We start from the raw sequence: 23916 nt of genomic DNA on the forward strand, positions 1-23916 counted from the left end.
TTCTTTAACTGGAGTGAAAGCCTGAACATACAATTTTTCAACATACTTCTACCCTAATGCTACCAGCAACAGACTTAGTCTTTATACAAACTCCAAAGCCTACCTTCTTTGAAAGTTGGCTGAATTACCCACCAATCAGTATCCTTACTCTAGCAAGATAAGACAAATGATGAAAACACAAAGTAAAAGAACAAATGTGATATGTTCCTGGGAAGTAGTGCATTAAAAATGTATCTGTTCTATTCTCTCTAACTATTCCATCTACTCTTCTAGTCAATATAGTAAGTAACATTCACTGAAATAGCAAAATCATTTTCACCTTTTGAAGTACCTTTGATTCTTGAGTTTAGGTAAGGACTTGAGATCAAATATAGCTTCAGACACTTACTAGTTTTATGACGCTCGGCAAATCACTTAACTCTGTCTGCCTCAATTTCTCATCTGTCAATTGAGCTGGAGAGGGAAATAGTATTTCATTCATGTATCTTTGACAAGAAAATCCATGATTCAACAACAAAAGTACTTCTGTCCAACTTGGTCTGCTTCTATAAACCCATGAGCCATGGTAGGAATGCCTGATATTTCAGTAGGATTTAAGTAAAAGAGGATGACCCCAAATTCAGTGATGTTAGAATCTATGCCCTACAGTCTGTAGTGCCAAAGGAGCTCTTCCTTCAGATCAGTTTAGGGATGTGTGGATTTCCACAGATGAATGGCTCTCCCAGAGGTTTGGCAACAGATGTGAGTTCTCAGCAAAAGGATTTCCATCTAATGAATAAAGAGTCTCACATCTGTTGCCTTTCAGGGTGGTCCAGACAGCTTCTTTCAGATTTTTCTCTGGAACTGGAAAAGGTAAAAGTAAACAGCATTCACAGAGGAAGGGAAGAGCTCTCAGTGTCCTGATAAATTTTTTGGTTTTATTTTGAAAGAGGGCATTGTTGCCGTAAGCCAGAAACTGAAAGCTGCATGGACCAAAGAAAGTATTGGCAAAAAGTAATAAGCTCCTATGTGTTAGAGCAGGGGACAACACAAGATTCATTATCTTATTATTATGAGTTAATACCCTATCCACATCTGATTAATGTCATTGACTTCAGTCTCTCCTCACCTTAGTCCCTTCTCTTTTCAACTGCCAAGTGATATTCCTAAAGTGTTTAGTCCTAAAGACTATATCATCTCTTATTCAGTTAAATTCAGTTAACACATAAATCCATTAAAATTCCTATTACCTCTAGAATCAAATTCAAAATCCTTTGTTTGGCTTTTAAAACCCTTTTAATAACTTGATTTTAGCTTTTTAGTCTTCTAACATTCATTCCATTTTTCCATTGTCAATGACCTCCATGCTGTTCCTCCTTCTCTATGTATTTTCACTTAACTGACCCCAAAGACTACAAGGTTCTTCCTTCCCAACTTCTTCTGCTGGTTTTCATGACTTCTGATAAATCTCAACTAAAATCTTAATAGTCTCAGTTTTCTCTGCAAGAAATCTTTTTTGGTATCCCTAAATGTGAATTTTGAGATTATTTCTCCATATTTTTATGTGAGAAAGGAGAGTGGGAAGAATAGAAATAATAAAGCTTAGATGTAATTCAGTTCTATTCCTTTCAAAAGAGATGAGGGAGCTGAAAAGTTCAAGTAGTATTTATTCTTTTATGGCTCTAGCTATCACTATTAATATAATTATATGATAGATTATGGAGAGAACAGTTTTAAAAAGCTAGAACTTTTGATGGACATTATAAAGTTCTGAATTTAAAAATAATTGTAATAGTTCATGCTTTTCTCCTTAGACTTTGTTCTGGACACTTTTTAAGCAGTTACTCAAAATATTTCCATACCCATGGCCTACATACTTATGAGCTTGTTAGGTTTCTTGAACAATGCCAGGCCCGAAATATTGCCTTAGTTCATGTTTCCAGTTTGCCAATTCTCTTTTTTAAGGAGTTGTTTTCTTCAGTCAATTTTTGTGCTTCCTTTTCCAAGCTGTTGGCTTTTTGTTCTAAGCTGTTGAGTATTTTTCATAATTCTCCTACATCTCTCATTTCTTTTCCCAATTTTTCTTTTATGTCTCTTACTTAACTTTTCAAATCTTTTTGAGCTCTTTCAAGAGAATCTTTTGCATCTAAAACTGGTTCATATTCCCCTTTGAGACTTCACATGTATAGTTTGCCATTGCTGTCCTCTTCAGGGTTTGTGTTCTGGTGCTCCTATTGCCATAACAACTTTCTATGATCAGGACTTTTTTTTGCTTTTTTTGCTCATTTAAAAAAGTTTAGCTCTGTTCCTAGGGCACAGAAGATATTGTTCAAGCTTCTTTTGAAGCAGGACATTGACTTTCACTGACTTTTTGTGCTGGAATGGGTGGTGCTGCTGGCTTTCACACTCTGCTGGGTTGGCCAGTCCTAGTCCTGTCTGTTATCTTGCAGTTCTAGTGTTTGCAATTTGCCTTCTGTGCTTGGGTTGGAGGTCTCACAGCTGGCCTGCTGAACCACTGGGCCTCTGATCCAAGACAGATGGACCAACGCTGCTAGTTTGTACTTTGACTAAAACCTTCCCCCACCCCCACCCTACCCCCGCTAGATTCCCTGTGTTTATTCCTACAGTAGGCTTCACTCCTTCCTGCTCAAGTGAGATAGATCTTTCTTGAAGTCTTTCCAAGATATCTTAAGCTAGAAAATTATTTCATTACAAATGCTTGTGGGTTCTGTCATTTCAAAATCCATCCAGAGGCTTGATCTAGCATTGCTTCTAAGGGAAACTGGCTTCTCTCCATCTTGGCTCTGTTCCCCTTAGTTCATGTTGTTAGAAGATTAAATAGCTTTACATTAATAAAAGAAAAAATTATTCAAGTGAAGATGCTTAAGCCTCAGAAGCACAGATGGAAGGATAAATATTTCACTCCTTACCCGCTTTTGGTTTGAATTTTCCAAATTAAATGTCTAGAAGAACTCCAAAGCTTTTAATGCACCTTTGTCCAAAAGGGAGATTTTGTGGGTTTATTAGTATGTCTACCAAATTTTTCTATAGCAATCTGGCAAAAACAACTTATCTAATTTTTTTGCCAGAAGTTTTGGGAACTACCAATCCCCTTCAAGGTTCAAATGATGCATCATAGACACTCTGAATGTGTATAATCTAATGTAAATATTATTGACAATAGAGTCCAAAATAACTATTGATTGATCGACTGGAGGATAAAAAAATCTCTTCCTGATGTTTAAAATTATTAAAACCAAATGTTGTCTATATTAATTTCAGGTAGAATGCTGGCCTGGATGTTTCTATTTCATTGTTTATCTTTGTCACAATATGTGTGTGTGGAATAATTATATAGTGAAGACAATAGGCATCAACAAAACCTATTTTTAAATTTTATATATGTGTGTGTGTGTGTGTATAGATACACAATGCATCTCTCTCTCTCTCTCTCTCTCTCTCTCTCTCTGTATCTATATAGTTGCATATCTATCTATCTAAATGTCTGTCTATCTACCTACATACCTATTCATTCCCAAGATAAATTATTAGCTTTCAAGAATAAACAATGTCTTTGTATTTCCATTACTGAGTACATGGCATGTCACATAGCAGACAAATAATGCTTGTGCATCGATTTATTTTTCCTTTTTGGAATTGTTTCTCTTTGAATGTTTAGAATTTTATTCTTAAGAAATTAAAATTTGGGAGAATTGATTTCCTTTGAGAGATTTTAATTAGTCAACCAATCAATAAACATTTATTAAAAATCTATTATGTTCCAGTCACTGTGATATCCTTTCTCTTCCCCATTGGAGAGAATCTCTCTCTGGATTTTATCTCTTGTTAATAGAGTTGTTACCACCTAAAGTTCTACTTCAGCCACTATTTGTGCCTTATCAGTGAAGATAAGATCCAAATGAACAGTTCCCCTTTTTGCTTGCTTTATTTTTTGAAAGCTAAAATTGTTTTTATGGTAATCCAATAAATTATTAGCTGCCCCACTGAGACAGACAGAGAGACAGACCAGAAAAGGAAGGACAGGAGACACAGAGACACAGAGACAAACACAGAGATGGAAAAAAAGAGAGACAGAAACAAAGAGGGAGAGGGGAAGGGAGAGAGAGAGAGAGAGAAGAAGGAAAGGGAAAGGGAGAAGGAGAGGAAGAAAGAGGGGGAGGGAGAGAATTAGAGAAAAAAATTAGAGAGGAGAGGAGAGGGGAGGGGAGGAGAGGATTACTGCTGCTACTATTGCTTGCTACATTTATATAATGTTTGAAGTTTTGTAAAGTACTTTACATTTTCTTTTTTATAAGATTCTCACAATGATACTGTGAGTTAAATGATCTTACTTGCCTCATTTTGTAAAAGATGAAACTCTGAAATGATGAGGCTCAGAAAGATGAAATGATTTGCCGAGAATAACAAAACTAGTATCTTTGACAGAATTTCCTGACTTCAAATCTACTGCTTGATAACAACAACAAAATCATGTAGTATTTCGAAATTTGCAAAATACTTTACAGCTATCACCTATGCTTTGTAATTAATTTTTGTTTGTGCTTTATTATATTCTATACCACATTTCATCTCTTGTTTCCAAGTTAGCTTTGTAATTTATTCCTGAAATCTTCTATTTTTTTCTGTTTGATGATCTGATAAAAAAAATCCCCTCTCTATTTCTGCTTCCATGATCTTCACCCAAATGCTCTCAAATGAATAAATATTTGTTAAAGACATATTATGTAACAAGCACAATCCTTGGTACTGGAAACAAAAGTAAAAACTGTATGCGGGTTAAAAAAAAGACTATGGATTAAGAATTGGAAGGGACCTTAAAGCTCATTTAGTCCTATTGACTCATTTGAGGAAACTGAATTCTGAAGAAATAAAGTGACATTCTAGATCATACGATGTTTAAGTGTCAGAACCAGGGCTCACATCTGTGTCCTTTGACTGATTTTACTGGTCTTTTCGTTATACCATGTTGCCCACAGATATGGTAATATAATTTCCCATAATGTTAAAAACCATTCCAAAAATCACAGAGACACCTCTTTCATCATACCTTTCCTTCCAGCCAAATACAAATAGCCTGTTGGCTAGATCCTATGTCAAAATATTTTCCTTTCTTGGTTTCTATGACAATTCATTTTTCAAATGTTCCACCTACCTCTATTGCTATTAAAAACAAATACTTCCCCCCACCCTGATTTTATACTTCCTTCAGATGTCTAAGGGAGAGCAAATAACAGAATAGCATAAATGGTTGACGATACAGGCAAGTCAAGCCAAGTTAACATTTGTTATATTTATTAAGTACCTACTATATGCCAGGCACTTTGCTAAGTGTTAAGTATTCACAGGAAAGGCAAAAAATAGTTTCTGACCTCAAAGAGCTCACAATTAAATAAAAAAGGTTTAAAAAGTAGGTTTACTTAATTTGACAACTAATACTTGCCCATTCATACTGAAAGGCCTGATGGGCACTAACACTTCCTATTTTTGTTTAATCATCTCTTTTTCTTCATGGGGAGGATGCTTGAATATTGGTGAGTACAACCTGGTTGGTAGCTGGCATTCTTTCAGGTGTGACAAGGTGGTGACCCTCCCCCTTTTCTCCCTTCTGGTACTTTGCATATTTTTTCAGGAAAAGCCAAAGATTTTGTCATTGATACAAAGCCCTCTGTTAATTATGAAACAAAGAAACTTAATGCTGACCATGTCCTTGAGATGCAGTATGTTCCCAACTGTTCTATTGCCTAGAACTGTTCTATTGGCTTCTTTCTTAGAATCTACATGTGTCACAGAGCCAATTATTTGCTATATCATGTATACAGGCTTGGATGTATCCTACGAAAACTCCACATATCCTTAAGTCTGAGAATTTGGCTTTCTCACAGAATCATAGAATTTCCAAATGGGAATGACTTAGAGTTCAGCATGTCTAACCCACACCTGAAAAAAAATCTTGTCTGGTAAATGATCATCCATTCTTTGCTTGAAGATCTGGAGTTGGGTATTTGAAACTCCAATACTTCCTGAAGCAGCCCATTATACTTTTGGATAACGTCAGTTTTTAGGAGCTTTTTTCTTGACAAGTTTAAATACTAGCTCTTTGTAGCTTCCTACCGACTCTTCTGTCCCAAACAGAACATATTTAACTCCCTTTCTATGTAGTGATACTTTAGAATTTTATAAGACAGTTATTATGACTTCTCTAATTCTTCTCTTCTCCAGGCAGTTATATTTTTCCTCTAAGAGTGAGGCAGGTAAGACAACAAGCACTTATTAATCTCTTAGGGATCAAATGTGCCAGTTCCTGGCATATAGCGAATATTTAATAAATTCTTGTTCCTTCTTTTCAACCCCTTTAACTATGAGCCAGCACTGTGCTAAGCACTGGGGTATGAATACAAGCAAAAGGAAAGACAATTCCTGCCCTCAAGAGTTTACATCCTAATGGGAAAAACCTGCAAATAAAAGATCCATGGAAGCAGAAATATAGAGAGGGATTTTTTTTTATCAGATCACCAAATAGAAAAAACCCAGATGATTTCAGAAATAAATTACAAAGCTAACTTGGAAGAGATATAATGTGGTGCAGACTAATGTAATGTGGTGGAACTAATAATAATAATAACTAGTATTTATATGATGATTTGAAGTTTGCAAAATTTAATCAAATTCAATCACTAGTTATGGATGCATAGAATCTAATATTTGTAAAGGATTCAAGAATCTATTTGGTCCAGCTTACACATCAATTAGTCTTTGTTAGAAAAGATTCAATAATTGGGAAATCACTTTTTTTCAAGGCAGCTCAATCCCCATTGTGACTTGAAATAGTTAATTGTTAGAAAGTTTCTCCTTGATTTTAGTTGTAATTTGCCTCTGTGTAACACATTCCTAGACTTGTGCTGTTTCTCTTTTTAGTTGAAAGGGCTTAAAATTTCTGAATGAAGCTATTGAGTCTTCTGGAGATCTCTCAATCTGTGTGTGTGTGTGTGTGTGTGTGTGTGTGTGTGTCTGTCTGTCTGTCTTTGCCCCTTTTTATTTCTTTGTGTGTCCCTTCTTTCCCTTGCCCTGTCTCTCTCCCTATATATACATATGTACACATATGTATCTATGTGTGTATATACATGTGTATACACACACACACACACACATACACACCCTGTAGTTCTTTGATTTTCCTAACTTTAAGACCTCTTACTGATCTCGTTATTTTGTCACCTTCCTCTGGTCTCACTCCAGCTTTTCAATATCCTCACTACACCTTTTCAGTTATGAGTGTCTCTGCCCAATTATATCTAGCAACTTTCTGCCAATGCAAACAGTGACTGCTTTCAGTTCCTCCATGAGGAAAAAGTCTTTTTCAATCATTCAACAAACAATTATTAAACTATGCGCCAGGTTCTGTGTTAAATACTGGGGATACAGAGAAAAGTAAAAACAATTCCTGGGCTTGAAGAGCTCGTTTATGGTTTAAGAGGTGGGAACAACATACTCACAAATAAGTATACATGAAATACATACCATGTATCTATAGCTACAAAGTAGGTAGAGAGATACAAAGTAAACTTCGAGGGGCGTCAGTAGCAGCTGAGTCCTGATTAAAGGAAGGGAGCTGAGGGGTAGAACTGAGGAGGGAGTGTATTCCAGGCATGGGGCGCAGGCGGTACAAAAGCTTGGAATAGGGAGAAGGATGTGCAAGGGATAACAAATAGCCCACATGACTGGACCCGAGATAGAATACAGAGAAGGGAGTAAATAGTGTGAAAGAATATTAGAGTATTTGGGAGAGGACAGTTTGGGAAGAACTTTAAATGCCAGACAGAAACTATGTTTGACCTTATAGGCAACAGGGACTGCAAGATAGGTTTTCAGAGCAAATTCAACTTCCAGACAATTTTCACCTATTCCTTTTATTCGCTCCCTTTAGTATTGATTAAACATTGTCATTCACTTTTCTTTGTTCAACTATCAAGTCTGATTTAATGGAATACTACTGTGTTATAAGAAATGATGAGCAGGCAGAGTTCAGAAAAGCTTGGAAAGACTAACATGAACTGATGCAAAGTAAAATGAGCAGAACCAGGAGAATGTTGTACACAGTAATAGAAAGATTGTATGGTGAGCAACTGTGATAGACCTTGTTCTTTAAAAAAAATTAGCAGTATTTTTATTTTAATTTTGTAGTACTTTTTTCATTCTGTGCAATTTTTCTTATTTCTTTTTTTTTCTTTTTTAATAGTTATAACTTTTTATTGACAGAACTCATGTCAGGGTAATTTTTTACATCATTATCCCTTGCACTCACTTCTGTTCCGATTTTTCCCCTCCCTCCTTCCACCCCCTCCCCCAGAAGGTAAGCAATCCTATACATATTAAATATTGATAGACCTTGTTCTTTTCAGAAATGAAATGATAAAAGACAATTCCAAAAGACTCATGGTAGAAAATGCTGTCCACATTCAGAGACAGAATTATGGAGTTTGAATGCAGATTGAAGCATAGTATTTTCATTTTTTCCTCATTTTTTCCCCTTTTCTTCTGCTTCTTTCACAGCATGGGAAAATGTTTAATATGATTGTACATGTATAAGCGATATCAGATTACTTGCCATCTTAGGGAGGAGGGAAAGAAAAATGTGAAACTCAAAATCTTATAAAAATGAATGTTGAAAACTATCATTACAAATAATTGGAAAAAATAAAATTAACAACAACAACAACAACAACAACAATCTATAGTCTGATTCCCACATATTTTTCCAGACTTAGTTCATATTCCTTGCTTCACACATTTTGTCTTCGAGCTTAAATGGCCTACTAGCTAGCTCCTATTCTTGACCTTCTTCTCCCTCAGCCCAAGCACCACCTTACTTTCCAGTTTCTGCTGAAATGTTTCTCACACATGATTTCTTCTCATCTCCAGGCCTTTGCACTGGTCACTCCCTATACTGAGTATGCCCTCTGGTCTGGGAATCCAAGTTTTCTTCAAAGTTTAGCTCAACTCCCAGCCCTACTCTTCCTCCTCAATTTTTTATCATCAAACATTTACTTGCTTAGGAACAGTTTGGATCTTTCAATAGTATTTAACTTCTTAGAAAGGCAGGGACTATTTAATTTTTGTCTTTGTATCTCTCATTGCCTTGAATATCATAAGAAATTAAATGTTTTGTAATTTTGCAATCAGGGATATGGCAGTCAAAAGAAGTTCATGCAAATCAGTCTACTGTGTGTCAGACACTGTGTTAAGTCATGGGGATGTATAAAAAGGCAAAAAATGAAGGAGATAATTCACTTCAATAAACATTTGGGAATTTATAGTATATGCAAGACACACTTACTTAGTGCTAAGAATACAAAAGAGAAAAAGGATAGTTTTTTTTTCCTATCTTCAAGGAGCTTACAGTATAATATGGGAGACAACAAACAAACAAGTATGTGATATTAATTTGCATTAAAAGCAATTTAGTATCCCAAATATAGATCTTCAAATTGATAGTGGTCACAGTCCCACTATATCTTCTACTCTGGCAGGATCACAAGCTACAATATTTTGTCCATTTGAGTGCTACTTTTCATGCAGACTAATGGTAATCTATATCACATACAAATGAGGACTAAGAAGCTGAAGTGGTGTACTGGAGTACACCAGAAAGGGAAACCTTACGAGGGAACTGAAAACCTTTTCCTTAAACATTTGAGAGTTTGCATGGGAAAAAGGAATTGGGCTTACTTTGTTTGCATTTCCCTTTACCAATCCATTCTCCATTCAGCCACTAAAATGACTTTACTCAATTGCAGATGTGATCATATCACCCTTTTCCCCAACTCCCCAAACCGGGGTTTCTTATATCCTCCAGGAGCAAATACAAAATACTCTGTCATTCAAAGCCCTTCATAACCTAGCCCCTCCTAGTTTACCAGTCTTCTTACGCCCTACTATCTGACACATACTCTTCAGTCCAGTGCACTGGTACTTCTTACTTGTTCCACAAATACAAGATTCCATCTCTTGGTTTGGGGCATTTTCTCTGGTTGTCCTCCATACCTAGAATGCTCTTCCTCTTCTACTCTGACTACTGACCTTCCTGGCTTCTTTTAAGCTCCAAATAAAATCCAATCTTTCTCAACCTCTCTTAATTCTAGTAGTTTCTCTTTGTTATTTCTTATTTATATTGTATATAATTTGGCTTAGTTTCCTTTTGTTAATTATTTCTGTGTGGGACAAGACCACCGGCTCAAATAAATCAAGGAGATTTCTCAAGGTAAAAGCAGAAAGGAATTTTATTACCGTCTTGCAAGAAAGGGTGTCTCCTCAACAAGCAGTGAGGCAAGGAGAGGCAAGGTAGAGTTAACAGACAGGACTATATATGATTAACATTCCCTACAGGCTGGATCTCTGCGCTGATTAGGACAAATGACCTCACATTCTAAGTCATAAATGAGGAAAAAAACTTCTAACCCAACCACATATTTACAATGACTAAATTATACAGGAGTTTTAATGCCAAGGTGGCTCTAACTTAGTCTCACAAAGAAAAGGGCTATTCCCATTTTCTGCAAATTTCTTCTCTGGAGAAAGAAACTTGGGCTGGGACACAGCAGATCTTCACACAACTTTTAGAACACTGTGTCCATATTGTGAGACAGCTTTCACAGTTCACTTTATTCATTTCTTATTTATAGTGTACATAATTTGGCTTGTAGATATCTGTTTGCATGTTGTTATCCCCATTAAATTGTAAACTCTTTAAGGGCAAGGATTGTCATTTGCATCCTTTGTACCTCCACTATTTAGTATAACTTGGAACATACTAAGCACTTAATGTTGATTGATTGATTGAATGATTGATCCAATTTTATCATTTACTATCTACGTGACCATTGATAAGCACCTTTACTTCTCCCAGCCTCAGTTTTCTCATTGATTAAAATGAGGAGATTGAACTAGAATAACTTCTAAAATCCTTTTCAGCTCTACCATCCTTGGAATAGTGATTAATGGATAGAAATGAAAAGAAATGAGGTCCTCCTCTTCTCCAAATTTTTTTTTAATCCTAATTCCTAACACTTAAAGTTATTAAAAATAAAATGGACTTCTTATGAAAGCAGGAAGTTCTCTATCCCTAGAGATCTTCACATGATAAGTACTTGCTGGACATGTTGTAGAACTCATTAATTCTTCTTTGACTAGATCCTTTATAAGTTCCTTTCAAACTCTAAGATTCTATTTGTTTATTGAAGAAAGTAAATTATACCATAGAAAACATATCTGGCAATTTATTTTTTAAGGAATTTTTATTGATATCTTTTATTTTTACATCATCTACATTTTCCAATGTTATATCCCTCTTCCCTCTCCTAGAGAATTATTCCATATAATGAAGAATAAGAAAGATTCAGCAAAAATATAGCTATTAAAGAGTAGTCCTTTTAACCACAACTTACATAAGAATGTTTAGTTCTCAGATTTATTTAACAAAGAATATGGATTACATTTTTTATATTTGTTTCTAGGATAAAATTATTTTCAAAATAGCAAGACTAAGAAGTGTCTCTGTGCAACTAATAGATGTTATCCTTAATTTAAAAAAAAAAACCTATTCTATATGTATAGAGGAATTGTACATGTTCAACATATATAAGTTACTTGCTGTCTAGGGGAGAGGCTGGGGGAAAGGAGGGAGAAAAAAATTGGAACACAAGTTTTGCAAGGGCGAATGTTGCAAACTGCATTTATTTTGAAAATAAAAAGCTTTAAAAAACTATTTTAGGTAAGCAAATACTTATACTTAAAAAAGTATTTCTTTCACTAATTCTAGGGCATATAACACGTGATATAGATATCATTTGAATGCAACTGCATGTACAAAAGTTAGCACTTACAAAAGAGATAAGTTCGGGAATGAACATATACTCTAGAGAAGAATTTTACTGCTTATATTAGGTTTCTTTTAAGAATTATGCCCCATAAACTACATTTCTACCCTGACTAAGTTTCCATGTGCAACTTTAGAAATCTGTCTATTTCACAAAACAAGGTAGACCTATTTCTATTGAAAGAGTGAGTGTTGTTCTTCGGTCTTTTCAGTTGTGTTTGATTTTTCATGATCCTATTTGGGATTTTCTTGCAAAATATATTTCCAGCTTTTTTTTTTACATATGACAAAACTGAGGTAAATAAGTTTAAGTGACTTATAATGTCTGAGGCTGGCTTTGAACTCTGGTCTTTCTGAATCTAGGACCAGCATCCTATCTGTTGTGTCACCTAGCTGCCTAAAGAGTGGGGAAAAAAATAGCTTAATTTGTTTCAGTAAAGAAGATGATACTACTAGTCTCTTGCTGTTTGGAAGGAATGAGGTTCTGAGATTTGTGACCTAGAATATTTTTGTGACTGAGGAGGAAATGATGAAATATGATACTGAGTTTCTGGTCTTAAGTCTTTTGTGATGATGAAAGTCACTATAAACAGACTCAATGAAAAAGGCTTGGAGCTATAATATAGGAACAAAACTACCTTTAACCTGCCACCTTCTTGTAAAAAGAAAAAAAAAACAAACTTTATTTATAGCTATCTGAATTTGTTGATAAAAATCTGACTTTAAGAAGAAATTGTTTGAACTTGTCAGATGAAAGAGTTGGATTGGTTCCTCCAGTTTCGAACTTATTATTCTTTGACCTGTTGGAATGATCTTTTGGGGTTTTTTTGAGGGGGAGCTTTTGATTGTGTCTGATTTACAAAATTTCACATATGCATAAAATCCTACTTTCTTACTGATAGTAGATACAATTGAACACTGCAACCATGGGGTTCACCTTCTCTCAGTCCCTGTTTTATCATCTGTAAAAAATGTAAATAATAATAATAGTATTTACTTCAGAGTACTATTGTGAGGAGCAAATAAGATAATGTATAGTATTTTGCAGACCTCAAAAGCAGCCATTATTACAGATGCATACTCAGGTTTGTGGCAAGGAACATGGGTTAAGATGGAGAAATTAGTAATAGAAAATTAAGGTATGAATACAAAAGTTGGTTCCTATTGTCACTGATATTCTGGAACATAGAATTATGGCTAAATTTACAAGGTAAATGGATCTATAGCCAGAAGAGTAGTGTTTACTTGGCTGTATGATTTGAAGATTTCTATTCTCTGCTTATTTAACTTTAGAGATATCAGAAGAATGAAATAACTTTTAAAAATATTTGGAGTTGAATTGTGTAAATAGCCTTTTCTTTCCAATTTAAGGATAAATTCGTTGAGGACAGGGACAACTACTTTTTATGCTTCTTCTGTATTTTCTTTTGCAACTAGCAGAGTAAGGAAAATATTTTAATCAACATTTGTAATGATTCAATTGCTTGAGTAGGAGGAGGCTGCCACTGTAGGAAAGAATGGTGAAGTCTGCCATTTTTAATACACTTCTCTTGAAATTTATGGATTATTCAATTCCTAGAAAGCTATTATAGAAACCAAAATTTCACAGAGGCAGACACTCTTGTTTTTCATTGATAGTCTATTCCAGTGATTCTCAAATGTCAGAATATCATAGGTTTCTATCCAATTAGCCTTCCACAGCCTGAGAAAGTACCAAAGAAGCTGAGGTTCAGTTACTTATGAGTTGAAAAATAAAAGCTTTATCGTCTTCTTTCTTCTTTATAAGTCCTAGGCTGTTTTCCTTCACACCAATATAAAATCCTTGAAAACAGTAACACTCAAAGGAAACCCATTCACCGCCTTCTGGATGCATTTTGAAGAATCTCTTTTCCTGGGCTGAGTTTTGATTTTCACATTTGTGAAGCTATGAAAATAAAATGGAAAGGCAGACAGTTTAGTTCATTTCAATTAGGAAAAAAAAATACTTGGTAAGAACCTCCTACATGCAAGATCCTATGATATTTTGATACCCATTCCCCTTTCTTTTCTTAAACCTCAAACACCATACTTTCCCCCCAAATGAGGTCATTGCCTCCCCTCTCCTCCTCCCCCCACTTCCCTTTGGCCTTCTTTCCATTTCACAACACTTGACATCAACCCACCCCCCCCCAAAAAAAAACCTCCTCTTTTTTAGTCCCCAAGAAGAGATCTCACTCTGCATTGACTTGCCAACCCAATCTCTGCTATACCTTCCTCTTTTCTAGTTCTCTATCTTTAATCTCTTCTTACCTACATCAACTTTCTGTCAAAGACAATGACAGGACTTAAACCAAGTCTTCTGATTCTTAAAAACATTCACTTGTCCATACACTTCCTCAATGTGTAACATAAGAGGGAAAAAACGTGTCTAAACTCATTGCCTCTACTTCTACTTTCACTTATCTTGCTCTTTGTAATCTGGCTTCTGATAACAGTACTTAACTGAAACGGCTCATTCTAAAAATACTAGTGAACTTTAATTTTTAAATTTGATGGCTTTTTCTTAGTCTTTATCCTTCTTGCATTGCTAATTTAAGAGGCTTGTTATCTCTACTTGATATTGTCTCAAATTTTGCATTCAGTTGGGTACATTTTCTTCTTTCTTTCTTTTTTTCTTTCTTTCTTTCTTTCTTTTTCTTTCTTTCTTTCTTTCTTTCTTTCTTTCTCTCTCTCTCTCTCTCTTTCTTTCTTTCTTTCTCTCTCTCTCTCTCTTTCTCTCTCTCTCTCTCTCTTTCTCTCTCTTTCTCTTTCTTTCTTTCTTTGTTTCTTTCTTTGTTTCTTTCTTTGTTTCTTTCTTTCTTTGTTTCTTTCTTTCTTTGTTTCTTTGTTTCTTTCTTTCTTTCTTTCTTTCTTTCTTTCTTTCTCTGGAAAGCCTCATCAGGCAGTGATTTTGCCTTCTTGCTCTTTTTCTTTGGAATGTTTTGTGTTGCTGAATTTTGTACAATATTATCAACCTCCAACTATTGTTCTTCAGGCACATAATCTACCAGTTAGAATATCTTGAAGTTATGCATAATTTTCACTTAATATTCATAAGAGATATTTGTTTAGGTCATGCTTATATACTCTGATGGTTTTTCCTACTTTGTTCAATTTAAGTCTGAATTTTGTGATAAGCTTATGATCTGATCCATACTCAGTTCTAGGTCTTGTTTTAACTGACAGTTTTAGAGCTTCTCCCCCTTTGGCTACAAAGTATATAATTAATCTAGTTTTGATATTGACCATTTGGTGATGTCCATGTGTAGAAGTGTCTTTTGGGTTATTAAAAAAGAGCATTTGTTATGATGAATGAATTATCTTGATAAATCTCTATTAGTCTCTGCCCTGTTTCATTTTGTATTTCGAGGCCAAAATTGCCTGATACTCTAATTATCTTTTGTTTTCCTCCTATGATAAATATGACATTTTTTAAAGCATTGTTGCTAGAAGGTATTCTAGGTCTTCATAAAACTAAGCAATTTTGGTCTGAATCTTCAGCATCGGTAGTTGGAGCATAGATTTCTATTATTGTGATAGTGAATTGTTAAACTCGTATTTAAATAGATATCATTCTGTCATCTTTGAAATTATGTTACAGAAATGCTGTTTTCACCCTTTTATTGACCATAAGGGATGCTGCATTTATTCTAAGAGTTTCTTGCCTATAGTATTATAGATAATGATCATCTGAATTAAATTCATTTATTCCCACCTATTTTAAGATCACTGACACCCAAGATGGCAATGTTTAATCTTTCCATCTCTTTCATGGATATAAGAAGGTTCTTTCAAGTGAGCAATGCAAAGAAATAGGGGGGAAAAAACCCAATAGAATGGAAAAGAGAAGAGATCTCTGCTAGAAAATTAGAGATATCAAGGAAATAATTTCATGCAAAAATAGGCATGATAGACATAAATGGCAAGGGTTTAAAAGAAATAGAAGAGATTAAAAGAGAGGTAGAAAGAATATAAAGAAGAACTACAAGATCTTAATATCACTGATAAGCATGATGATATGATTATCAATCTAGAGCTAGACATCTTAGAAAATGAAGTCTAGTGGGCCTTAGGAAACATTGCCAACAATAAAGGTAATGGAAGTGATGGAATTCCAGCTGAATTTTTAAAAACCCTAAATTAAAAAGTTAAATTGCTATACCCAATATATCAGCAAATTTTGAAAATTTCAACAGTGGGAAAAAAATCCATTTATATGCCAGTCCCAAAGAAGGGCAATGCCAAAGAATGTTCAAATTACTGAACAACTGTATTCGTTTCACATTCCAGTTAATACTTAAGATTCTGGAGCCAGCTTTTAGTAATATATGAGCTGAGAATTACCAGAACAGGCCAATGTTCAAGAAGGCAGAGTAACTAGACACAAACTTTTCAACAGTTGCTGGGTTACAGAGAAAGTAAAGGAGATCCAGAAAACATTTATTTCTGCATCGTTAACTACATTAAAGACTTTGAAACTGTATGGATCACCAAAAAATGTGGCAAGTCATCAGAGAGATAGGAATTCCAAATCATCTTATTTGCCTCCCAAGGAACCTGTATGGGGACTAAGAAGCAACATTTAGAAGTGAACAAAGAACAACTGATTGGTTTGAGATTGGAAAATGAGTATGGTAAGGCTGTATACTGTCACCTTTACTTATTTAATGCATGTAAATAAAGGTGACAGTTGAATATATCATTTTAAGAATATATATCATATATCATTTTAAGAATATATATCATATATCATATGAAGATTATATTATACGAACTTCCAGACTAGATGAATCAAAAGCTAGAATTAAGATGGCTGGGAGAAATATCAACAATAAGATCTGCAGACAATGTTACTCTGATGGAAAAATATAAAGAAGAATTAAGAAGCTTCTTGATGAGGGTGAAGAGGAGACTATAAAAGCTGTCTTAAAGCTGAACATAAAAGAACTAAGATCTGGCCTATTGGTTCCATCACTTTCTGATATGTAAAGGGAGAAGAAATGGAAGCAGTATCAATTTTATATTTTGGGACCCAGAGATCATTGAAATGATGACTGCAGCCATGAAATTAAAAGATGCTTGCTTGCTCCTTGGAAGGAAATCTATGAAAGATCTGGACAACATATTAAAAGGTCAATATAATCAAAGCTATGTCCAAAGTCCAGTAGCAATGTATGGCTGTGAGAACTGAACTCTGAATGCTGCAGAATTGACACTTTTGAATTGTAATGCTAGAGAAGACTTTTTGCACAGCAAAGAGATCAAATCAGTCAATACTTAAATAGGTTAATTTGGAGTTTTCAGTGGAAGATTAAATACTGAAACTGAAGTTTTAAATTTTTGTCTACATGATGATAAGAAAGGACTCATTATAAAAGACCCTGATGTTGGAAAAGATTGAAGGAAAAAGGAAAAAGAGATGGCAGTGGATGAGATGGATAGATAATGATATGGATACAATGGATATGAATTTTAATAGACTTCAAGAGATAGTAGAAGATAGAATGTCTTGAAAAGCTATAATGCATGGGGCTATGAAGATTGGGACACAACTAAATGACTGGACAACCACGTTCTTCTTGACCTCCATGCAGCATTTGTTCAACCACCCTCTCCTCCCAAATAGTCTTTCCTCTCTCTAAGTATTGTGACACCTCTTGGTTCTCTTCCTCCTATCTAACTGCTACTTCTCAATCTTCTTTATTGGATCATCATTCATGTCATGACTCCTAACTGTGAGCAGATTCTATAGGTTCTCTTTTTTTTTTGTCTACTAGTTCTCAAAATTTTAACTAGAATTTCTATGTTTTTGACTTCAAAATTTACATTTATCCAGATCAAGTCTCTCTCTTGAGTTACATTCCCTCATTTCCAGTTAATTAGCTACTGGAACTAGTTGTTCCCTAGTCATCCCAAATCCAACATACTCAAAATAGAATTCATTATCTTTCCTTCTAATCTCACCCTACTTCTAAATGTCCCTATTTCAATTTAGATAGGATATTGTTATCTTTTCATGTACCTCTTGGTGCCATCCTCAACTTGTTATTCTCAACCCCATCTATCTAATTAATTGGCAAATTTTGTTTTTAACCTCTGCAATAAATCAATCAATAAATATTTGTAAGCACTTAATCCAGGGCAGCCACTCTGTGGTCCCATTACTCTCATCCTATCTGGGTTCAAAAGAGAACAGGGAGATGGATAGAAACTTTTCCCTTTCCTTTGAATGACTACTGAGTGGGCAGATCTTTTGGCTCAGCAGCCAATACTCTTCTTGGCATTCTTAAGTCATTGGAGACCTTTAAGGCATTGCTACATTATCCCAAAGGGGAAATGAGTTCTTCAACAAAGGGCCAAAGAAGAACTAGCCCATTGGAAGGGGGTCCAGGTATAATCCATGATTCCATGATCCCCCCTTCTCTACTATATTAACATATGCTTTAGGAAGGGGCAAAGTCAAGTGTAATATAAGATTAAAGGGATAAAGTGGTTCTGAAAAGTAGTGCTGAAGTCCACTGATCGCTGATCTCACTTTCATTGATTTTTCATATATGGTGGGTAGTATTTCACAGGCTTGGTGTTGGGGAAGGCTGAAAAATTACTGAACAGTAAATTTCAGCTCAAAATAAGGAAAAGCTTCCTTGACTCAAGAGAGAAAGGGATCCCTCATGAAATAATCAGTTCCTCTCCATGGAAATCTTCCAGGAAGAGTTAGATCACTTATTCATCTTGGATTCTATGTCAAAAGCCTGAATTCAACCCCCCAAATTCTTCTGTATGTTTGAAGACATATCAAGCAAATCAACACAACTGGAAAAATTACTGTTATAGTTCTTTGGACCTTAATTTCATTTATATAAACTTGGCTGTTGTACTAAAGATGCTTTTCAATTGGAATTGTCTATAGCTCTAAATGTTTTCCTCTGATTAAATCAATTAATTTATCCAGAGTTGGTCATTAGGTTACACTACACACACACACACACACACACACACAAGCATCTATGGAAAATTTTTCATGATTCTACCAGAGAGGTTTCTAGGTTCCTTTCACTGATGTGTGCTTAGGATTTCAAATTTGATTTTAGCACTAGCTGAAAAAAAATCATAATTACAATGTCATGGTAGCCTATTGGTTTATATACAGAAGATGACAGGTTTAAGTCCTGGTTCCAAAACTTTACTCATTGCATCATCCCTGGTAAGTCACTTAACCCTGCTTGCCTCAGTTTAAAAAGAACTAGAGAAGGAAATGGCAGATTACTTTAGTATTTTTGCCAAGAAAATGACCTCATCTGTAAAATGGGCTTAATACATCCTTCATGGAGTTGTTATGGGGAAGGAAGCAAACATTTTTAAATGCCTATTATGTACCTGACATTGTGCTAAGTAGTTGACAAATATTATCTTATTTGATCCTCACAACTATCCTGGAAGATAGATGCTATTATTATCTCCAATTTATGTTTGAGGAAACTGAAGTAGATGAGGTTAAATGATCTACCCACAGTCATACAGCTAATTTCTGAATGTGATTTTGACCTCAGGACTTCCTAAGTCCAGGCCCAAAGCTCTGTCTGTTTTGTCACCTAACTGCTCAAGCAAAGCTTAACGTGTTGTTAAGATGTGAGTTGTGATTATTCCAAAACTAAATGCAAAGGCTATGTTTATAAAAATAATGCCCTCTATTGCAATTCCCTGCCTCTATTAACACAGATAACTGAAAATTGGTCTTGTTGGCCCCAACAAGATTGATTGGCCCCAGGAATACATTTCTATTACCTCAAGATTATTCTCATCCGTAGCATGCACCTGGAGATTGATGTTAGAAAATTGAGGTCTCAGCACCACCAGGGGCGGCTCTTCTTTGGCAAAGAGAGAAAAAAAAAGTAAATTATTACATAAACTTAAGAATTGTAATTTTTTTTATTTTAGTGAATTAAATTCAATGGAGAGACATTGAAAACAACCACATGACTGGAACAGTTGCAATAGAGTCCTGAATTCAATATAAAATCTCCCATTATTACTTCCCTCCTCTCTTCAAAAAATGACATTTTTCCAAATAAAGGATTCTGATCCTGCTGTAAAATGATCATTTGGAGAACTAATGTTTAATTTAGATATGGAAGACTCAAGTTTGAATTTAGATGGGCTGTAACATAGACTTAGCTGTGTAACCTTGGGCAGGTGAGCACTAATAAGCATCTTAATTATTTCTGTAGAAGATGGGTAAAAATAAGGGTACAATGGATAGGGTGTTAGACTTGGAACCAAGATGACTTGAGTTAGAATCTTGCTTTAGACACCTATTAGCTATGTGACTCTGGTCAAGGTTTGTTTAATTTCATTCAACCTTAATATCTTCATCTTTAAAATGGAAATAAAAATAATATTTTACCTCAAAGGACTGTTGTGAGAAGCAAATGACATAATATAAATAAAACTCTTTGTAAAGATTAAAGCACTATATAAGTGCTATTGTTTATTATATTGTTACCTAACAACACTCCAGGATTACTTTGGGGAAAATGCTTTTATGATTTTTACATCTTAGGGCCTTTTTAAGACTAAATTTCTTTGGTTTTATAAATGACTTTAATTTTGGCAGTACATAGAGATTTCCACAAGGTTGTAGAGGATGAAGATAGAGAGAGGAGAACAATATGTTTATACTTCCCTACTTCCCTATTTCTGCCATTTCCAGATCTGGCTCTGGATAGTGCTACTGAGTAGACTCATCTGCTGAGACACTTCCCACCATGGGCAAATCTATACCTTTTATTACAGAGGTATTTTCTTGATTGATCTTTGCCCAAAGTTTACTGTGTTCCTTTAAAAATAAAAGCACTATAGGCATAGAGGAACTTTTTAAAAAAATCTATCAAAACCCAAAAGTAAACGTCATATTTAATGTAGGACACAACATCTTAGGCAGCTAGGTAGCATAGGGGAAAGAGCTCTGGAGTTGGGAAGTTCAAATTTGGCCACAGACATCAACTATATGACTCTGAGGAAGTCATTTAACCTTGTTTGCCTTAGTTTCCTCATCTGTCAAATGAGCTGGAGAAGAAAATGACAAATTACTCCAATATTTTTGCTAAAACATGAAACAAGACCCAACCCAAATGGGGTCGTGAAAATCAGACATGACTGAAGAACAACAAAGAATCCTTTCCAATTCAGGAATGAAGCAGGGATACTCACTTTCCCCACTATTATTTGATATAGTTCTGGAAATGAAAGGAATGGTAACAAGAGAAAGAAATTAAAGAAATAAATTGAGATAAAATGAAGATAAAACTATCCCTGTCAGTTAACAATATATGCTTTGCTTGGAAAATCCAAGGAAGTCAGCAGAGATACTGAGATAATTTTGCTTCAATAAAGTTTAAGGCTACAAAATAAATCCCTAAAAGTCAATAGCATTTCTATGTAACAGAATGTATGGAATAGATAATAAAATAAAATAGATAAAATTAGTAATAATTTATAAGTTAATGTAAAATACAAATATTACATATAATATAAAAAACAGGAAAAGCAATATTAGAAAGGGAAATCCCATTCAAAATAACTACAAAATGCATAAAATATCTGAGGATCAACCTCCCAAAGCACACAATTTTATAGATTCAATTACAAAGTAGTCTTTAATGAAAAAACTTAAATAGCTGGAGAAATAAACAAAAGCATTGATATTTCCTTTCCCTATATATTATGTGTTTTACCTTCCTTTGAATTTATGTCTCTGAAGAAGTCTATTAACAGCAAATCTGAAAGAGAATTAAAAAAAAAACTTTTAGTGATTAATCAAAATTTTTGCTTTTAAACCCATGGAAATGTATGAGGAAAGGTCCTTTCAAAATCATGGGTGTTAGTAATCAGGAGAAAGCTTTATAGTTCTGAAAATTATAAAGTGAAATTTGGAAATGGCCTTTTAATTATGCATATAAGATTTATCCAGGAGTCTCCTAAATACTTATTTTTTATTGAAATATTGAAACGCTCATAGAACTAATTCCATTTTTATTTTAAGTATTTGGAGCTACTAGTTATATTGTTGACTATTTGTTGAATAAATGATCCAGTTTTTATGAGCTGCCAGATTTTGGCGTCAGGAATCTGCAATGATACGATGTCAGTTCTGGACAAAAGATATTGTTTTACCTTCTTTGTAATTACTGGTTGAAATATGAATAAAGATGACATAGCTTTCCTTTTAGCTTAACAATCATAGATAGCATTTCTTAAGAAGCATAAACTTTAACTTGCTTGGGATTTCCCACAGTGTGAAGTACTGCACTTGAATGATAATTGGGTGATACTGTGACACAGGAGAAAGACTAGTAAGTGATCCAATTTTGGCAACTCAAATAGTTTTTTGGTTTTTTTTAAGAGAAGGAGTGTATGAACGCAATCCTCATATCAATATTAATTCTAGATAAAACAAGACACAGTACCTCGCTTTTCTTTTTCAAGTAAGTCTTCAACAAAGATGTCAAAATCTCCATTGTCGAAAAAAAAACTGACAGCCTTATTTTTGGATGTGTTCAAGCCAGTGAACTGCTGTGTATACTTAAATTCCACTGTAATTAAGCATAAAAGGCATTTAGTTCCATGGATTATTATTGTGTGAGGATTTTCTTCCTTTTTAAAATTACTTGAAATATAGTAAATTTATTTGTTTTTTGTCATCCAGAAGTGGAAATCTCAGGCTGTTAGTAAGCAGTGAAGGCTATTGCCATAAATTCAGATTCCATACTCTCTTCCTGAGGGAAACTTTGCAAAGATGTTTTCCTTGACCCAAGAGCCCCTTAAATATTCACTTGGGGGCTCCTACTTGGAAAGAATATTGGATATAGAGCTAGAAAATCTAGAATCAAATTTCAGTTCTAACAATTATTTGCCTTTTGATCTTGAGCATTCACTTCCTTTTTATGAGCTTCAGTTTCCTTAATTCAATCAATATTAATTTCTATTTGCTTATTCACTTACTTATTGTAGGGAAAATTGTCTTATGTTGACAAGCTTTCATTTATCTCAAACATGAGGATAAAAATTTTGATAATTTGATGAGTTGTTTGAGGGTTTTGGGGCGTATGGATTACTAATATTTCTTACAGGTGATTTCATCTGAAATAACTGAAAAATATAACAGACCTTTTGAAGGAGTCATGATTTAATTAACACAATGATCACTCACATATAGTATCATTTATATAATAATATTTTAAGAGTTATAATGATAAGATCACAGCCTCTCTATTCTTTTTCATACAAAACAATTTTCCTTGGCTTTCTCCAAATCCTCTATCGAATGTGTTGAGCACTCTCTCTTGTTCTTTTAATATGTTACACAATGTACAGCTCAGGCTATTCATCTGAAGCCTCAGCCTCCTTTTTCCTACTATGTATGGCTTTGATAATGTATTTAATGCTCCCCTTTTGAACTTCCAGCCTACTGTGGTAATGGCACAATTTTATGCCTTTTACACTTTTTCCATTATCTGGTGGGTTACTTGTGTTGATTATTCTGAAGTGATAACCTATGGTATTAACCATATAATATTGGTAACAAAATACTGATGTCAAAGAAATGTAATTATGTGGCTGTAAACAATTTTTAAAAAATGAAAGTACTGTGCAATTTTTTTCCATTTTAAATCAATTTGATTTCTTTCTACTCAGTTCTGGGGTCAGCTTGTCCATTTGTAGTACCCATTAAAGAAACACACATACACACACACATTAATGATGTAGCTAAGTGGTACAAAGGATAGAGTGCTGGATCTGGAATTTGCTTCTCATTTACTTCCTATCTATATGACCCTGGCCAAGTACTTTAACTTCTGCCTCAGTTTTCTCGATTGTAAAATGAAGATTGATAATAGCACTTCCCTCTCAGGAGTATTGTGTAGATAAAATACGTTAATACTAGTAAAGTACTTTGCAAACTTTAAAGTGCTATATAAATTTTCACTATTATTTAATATAAACTGATCCAATATTTAATTCATTGC

General features: G+C 34.4%; 1 protein-coding gene across 3 annotated transcripts in view; it reads right to left on the minus strand.

Moving 5' to 3' along the window:
- Positions 1-11272: 11272 nt before the first annotated feature.
- The window catches only part of IL33 (interleukin 33), a 28540-nt gene continuing 15896 nt past the window's right edge, over positions 11273-23916 (minus strand). For 2 of the 3 annotated variants that reach the window (XM_051987589.1, XM_051987597.1), the window contains exons 6-9: positions 22357-22482; positions 21625-21669; positions 19676-19758; positions 11273-13796 (exon numbers count right to left, since the gene is read on the minus strand). In XM_051987589.1, the coding sequence (XP_051843549.1) occupies positions 13602-13796; positions 19676-19758; positions 21625-21669; positions 22357-22482 (449 nt within the window). In that variant the 3' untranslated portion in view covers positions 11273-13601. The remainder of the gene's footprint in view (positions 13797-19675; positions 19759-21624; positions 21670-22356; positions 22483-23916) is intronic. The other variant, XM_051987606.1, reaches the window with a different exon arrangement.

Source organism: Antechinus flavipes, chromosome 1, assembly GCF_016432865.1.
Source record: "Antechinus flavipes isolate AdamAnt ecotype Samford, QLD, Australia chromosome 1, AdamAnt_v2, whole genome shotgun sequence".
Taxonomy (NCBI): domain Eukaryota; kingdom Metazoa; phylum Chordata; class Mammalia; order Dasyuromorphia; family Dasyuridae; genus Antechinus; species Antechinus flavipes.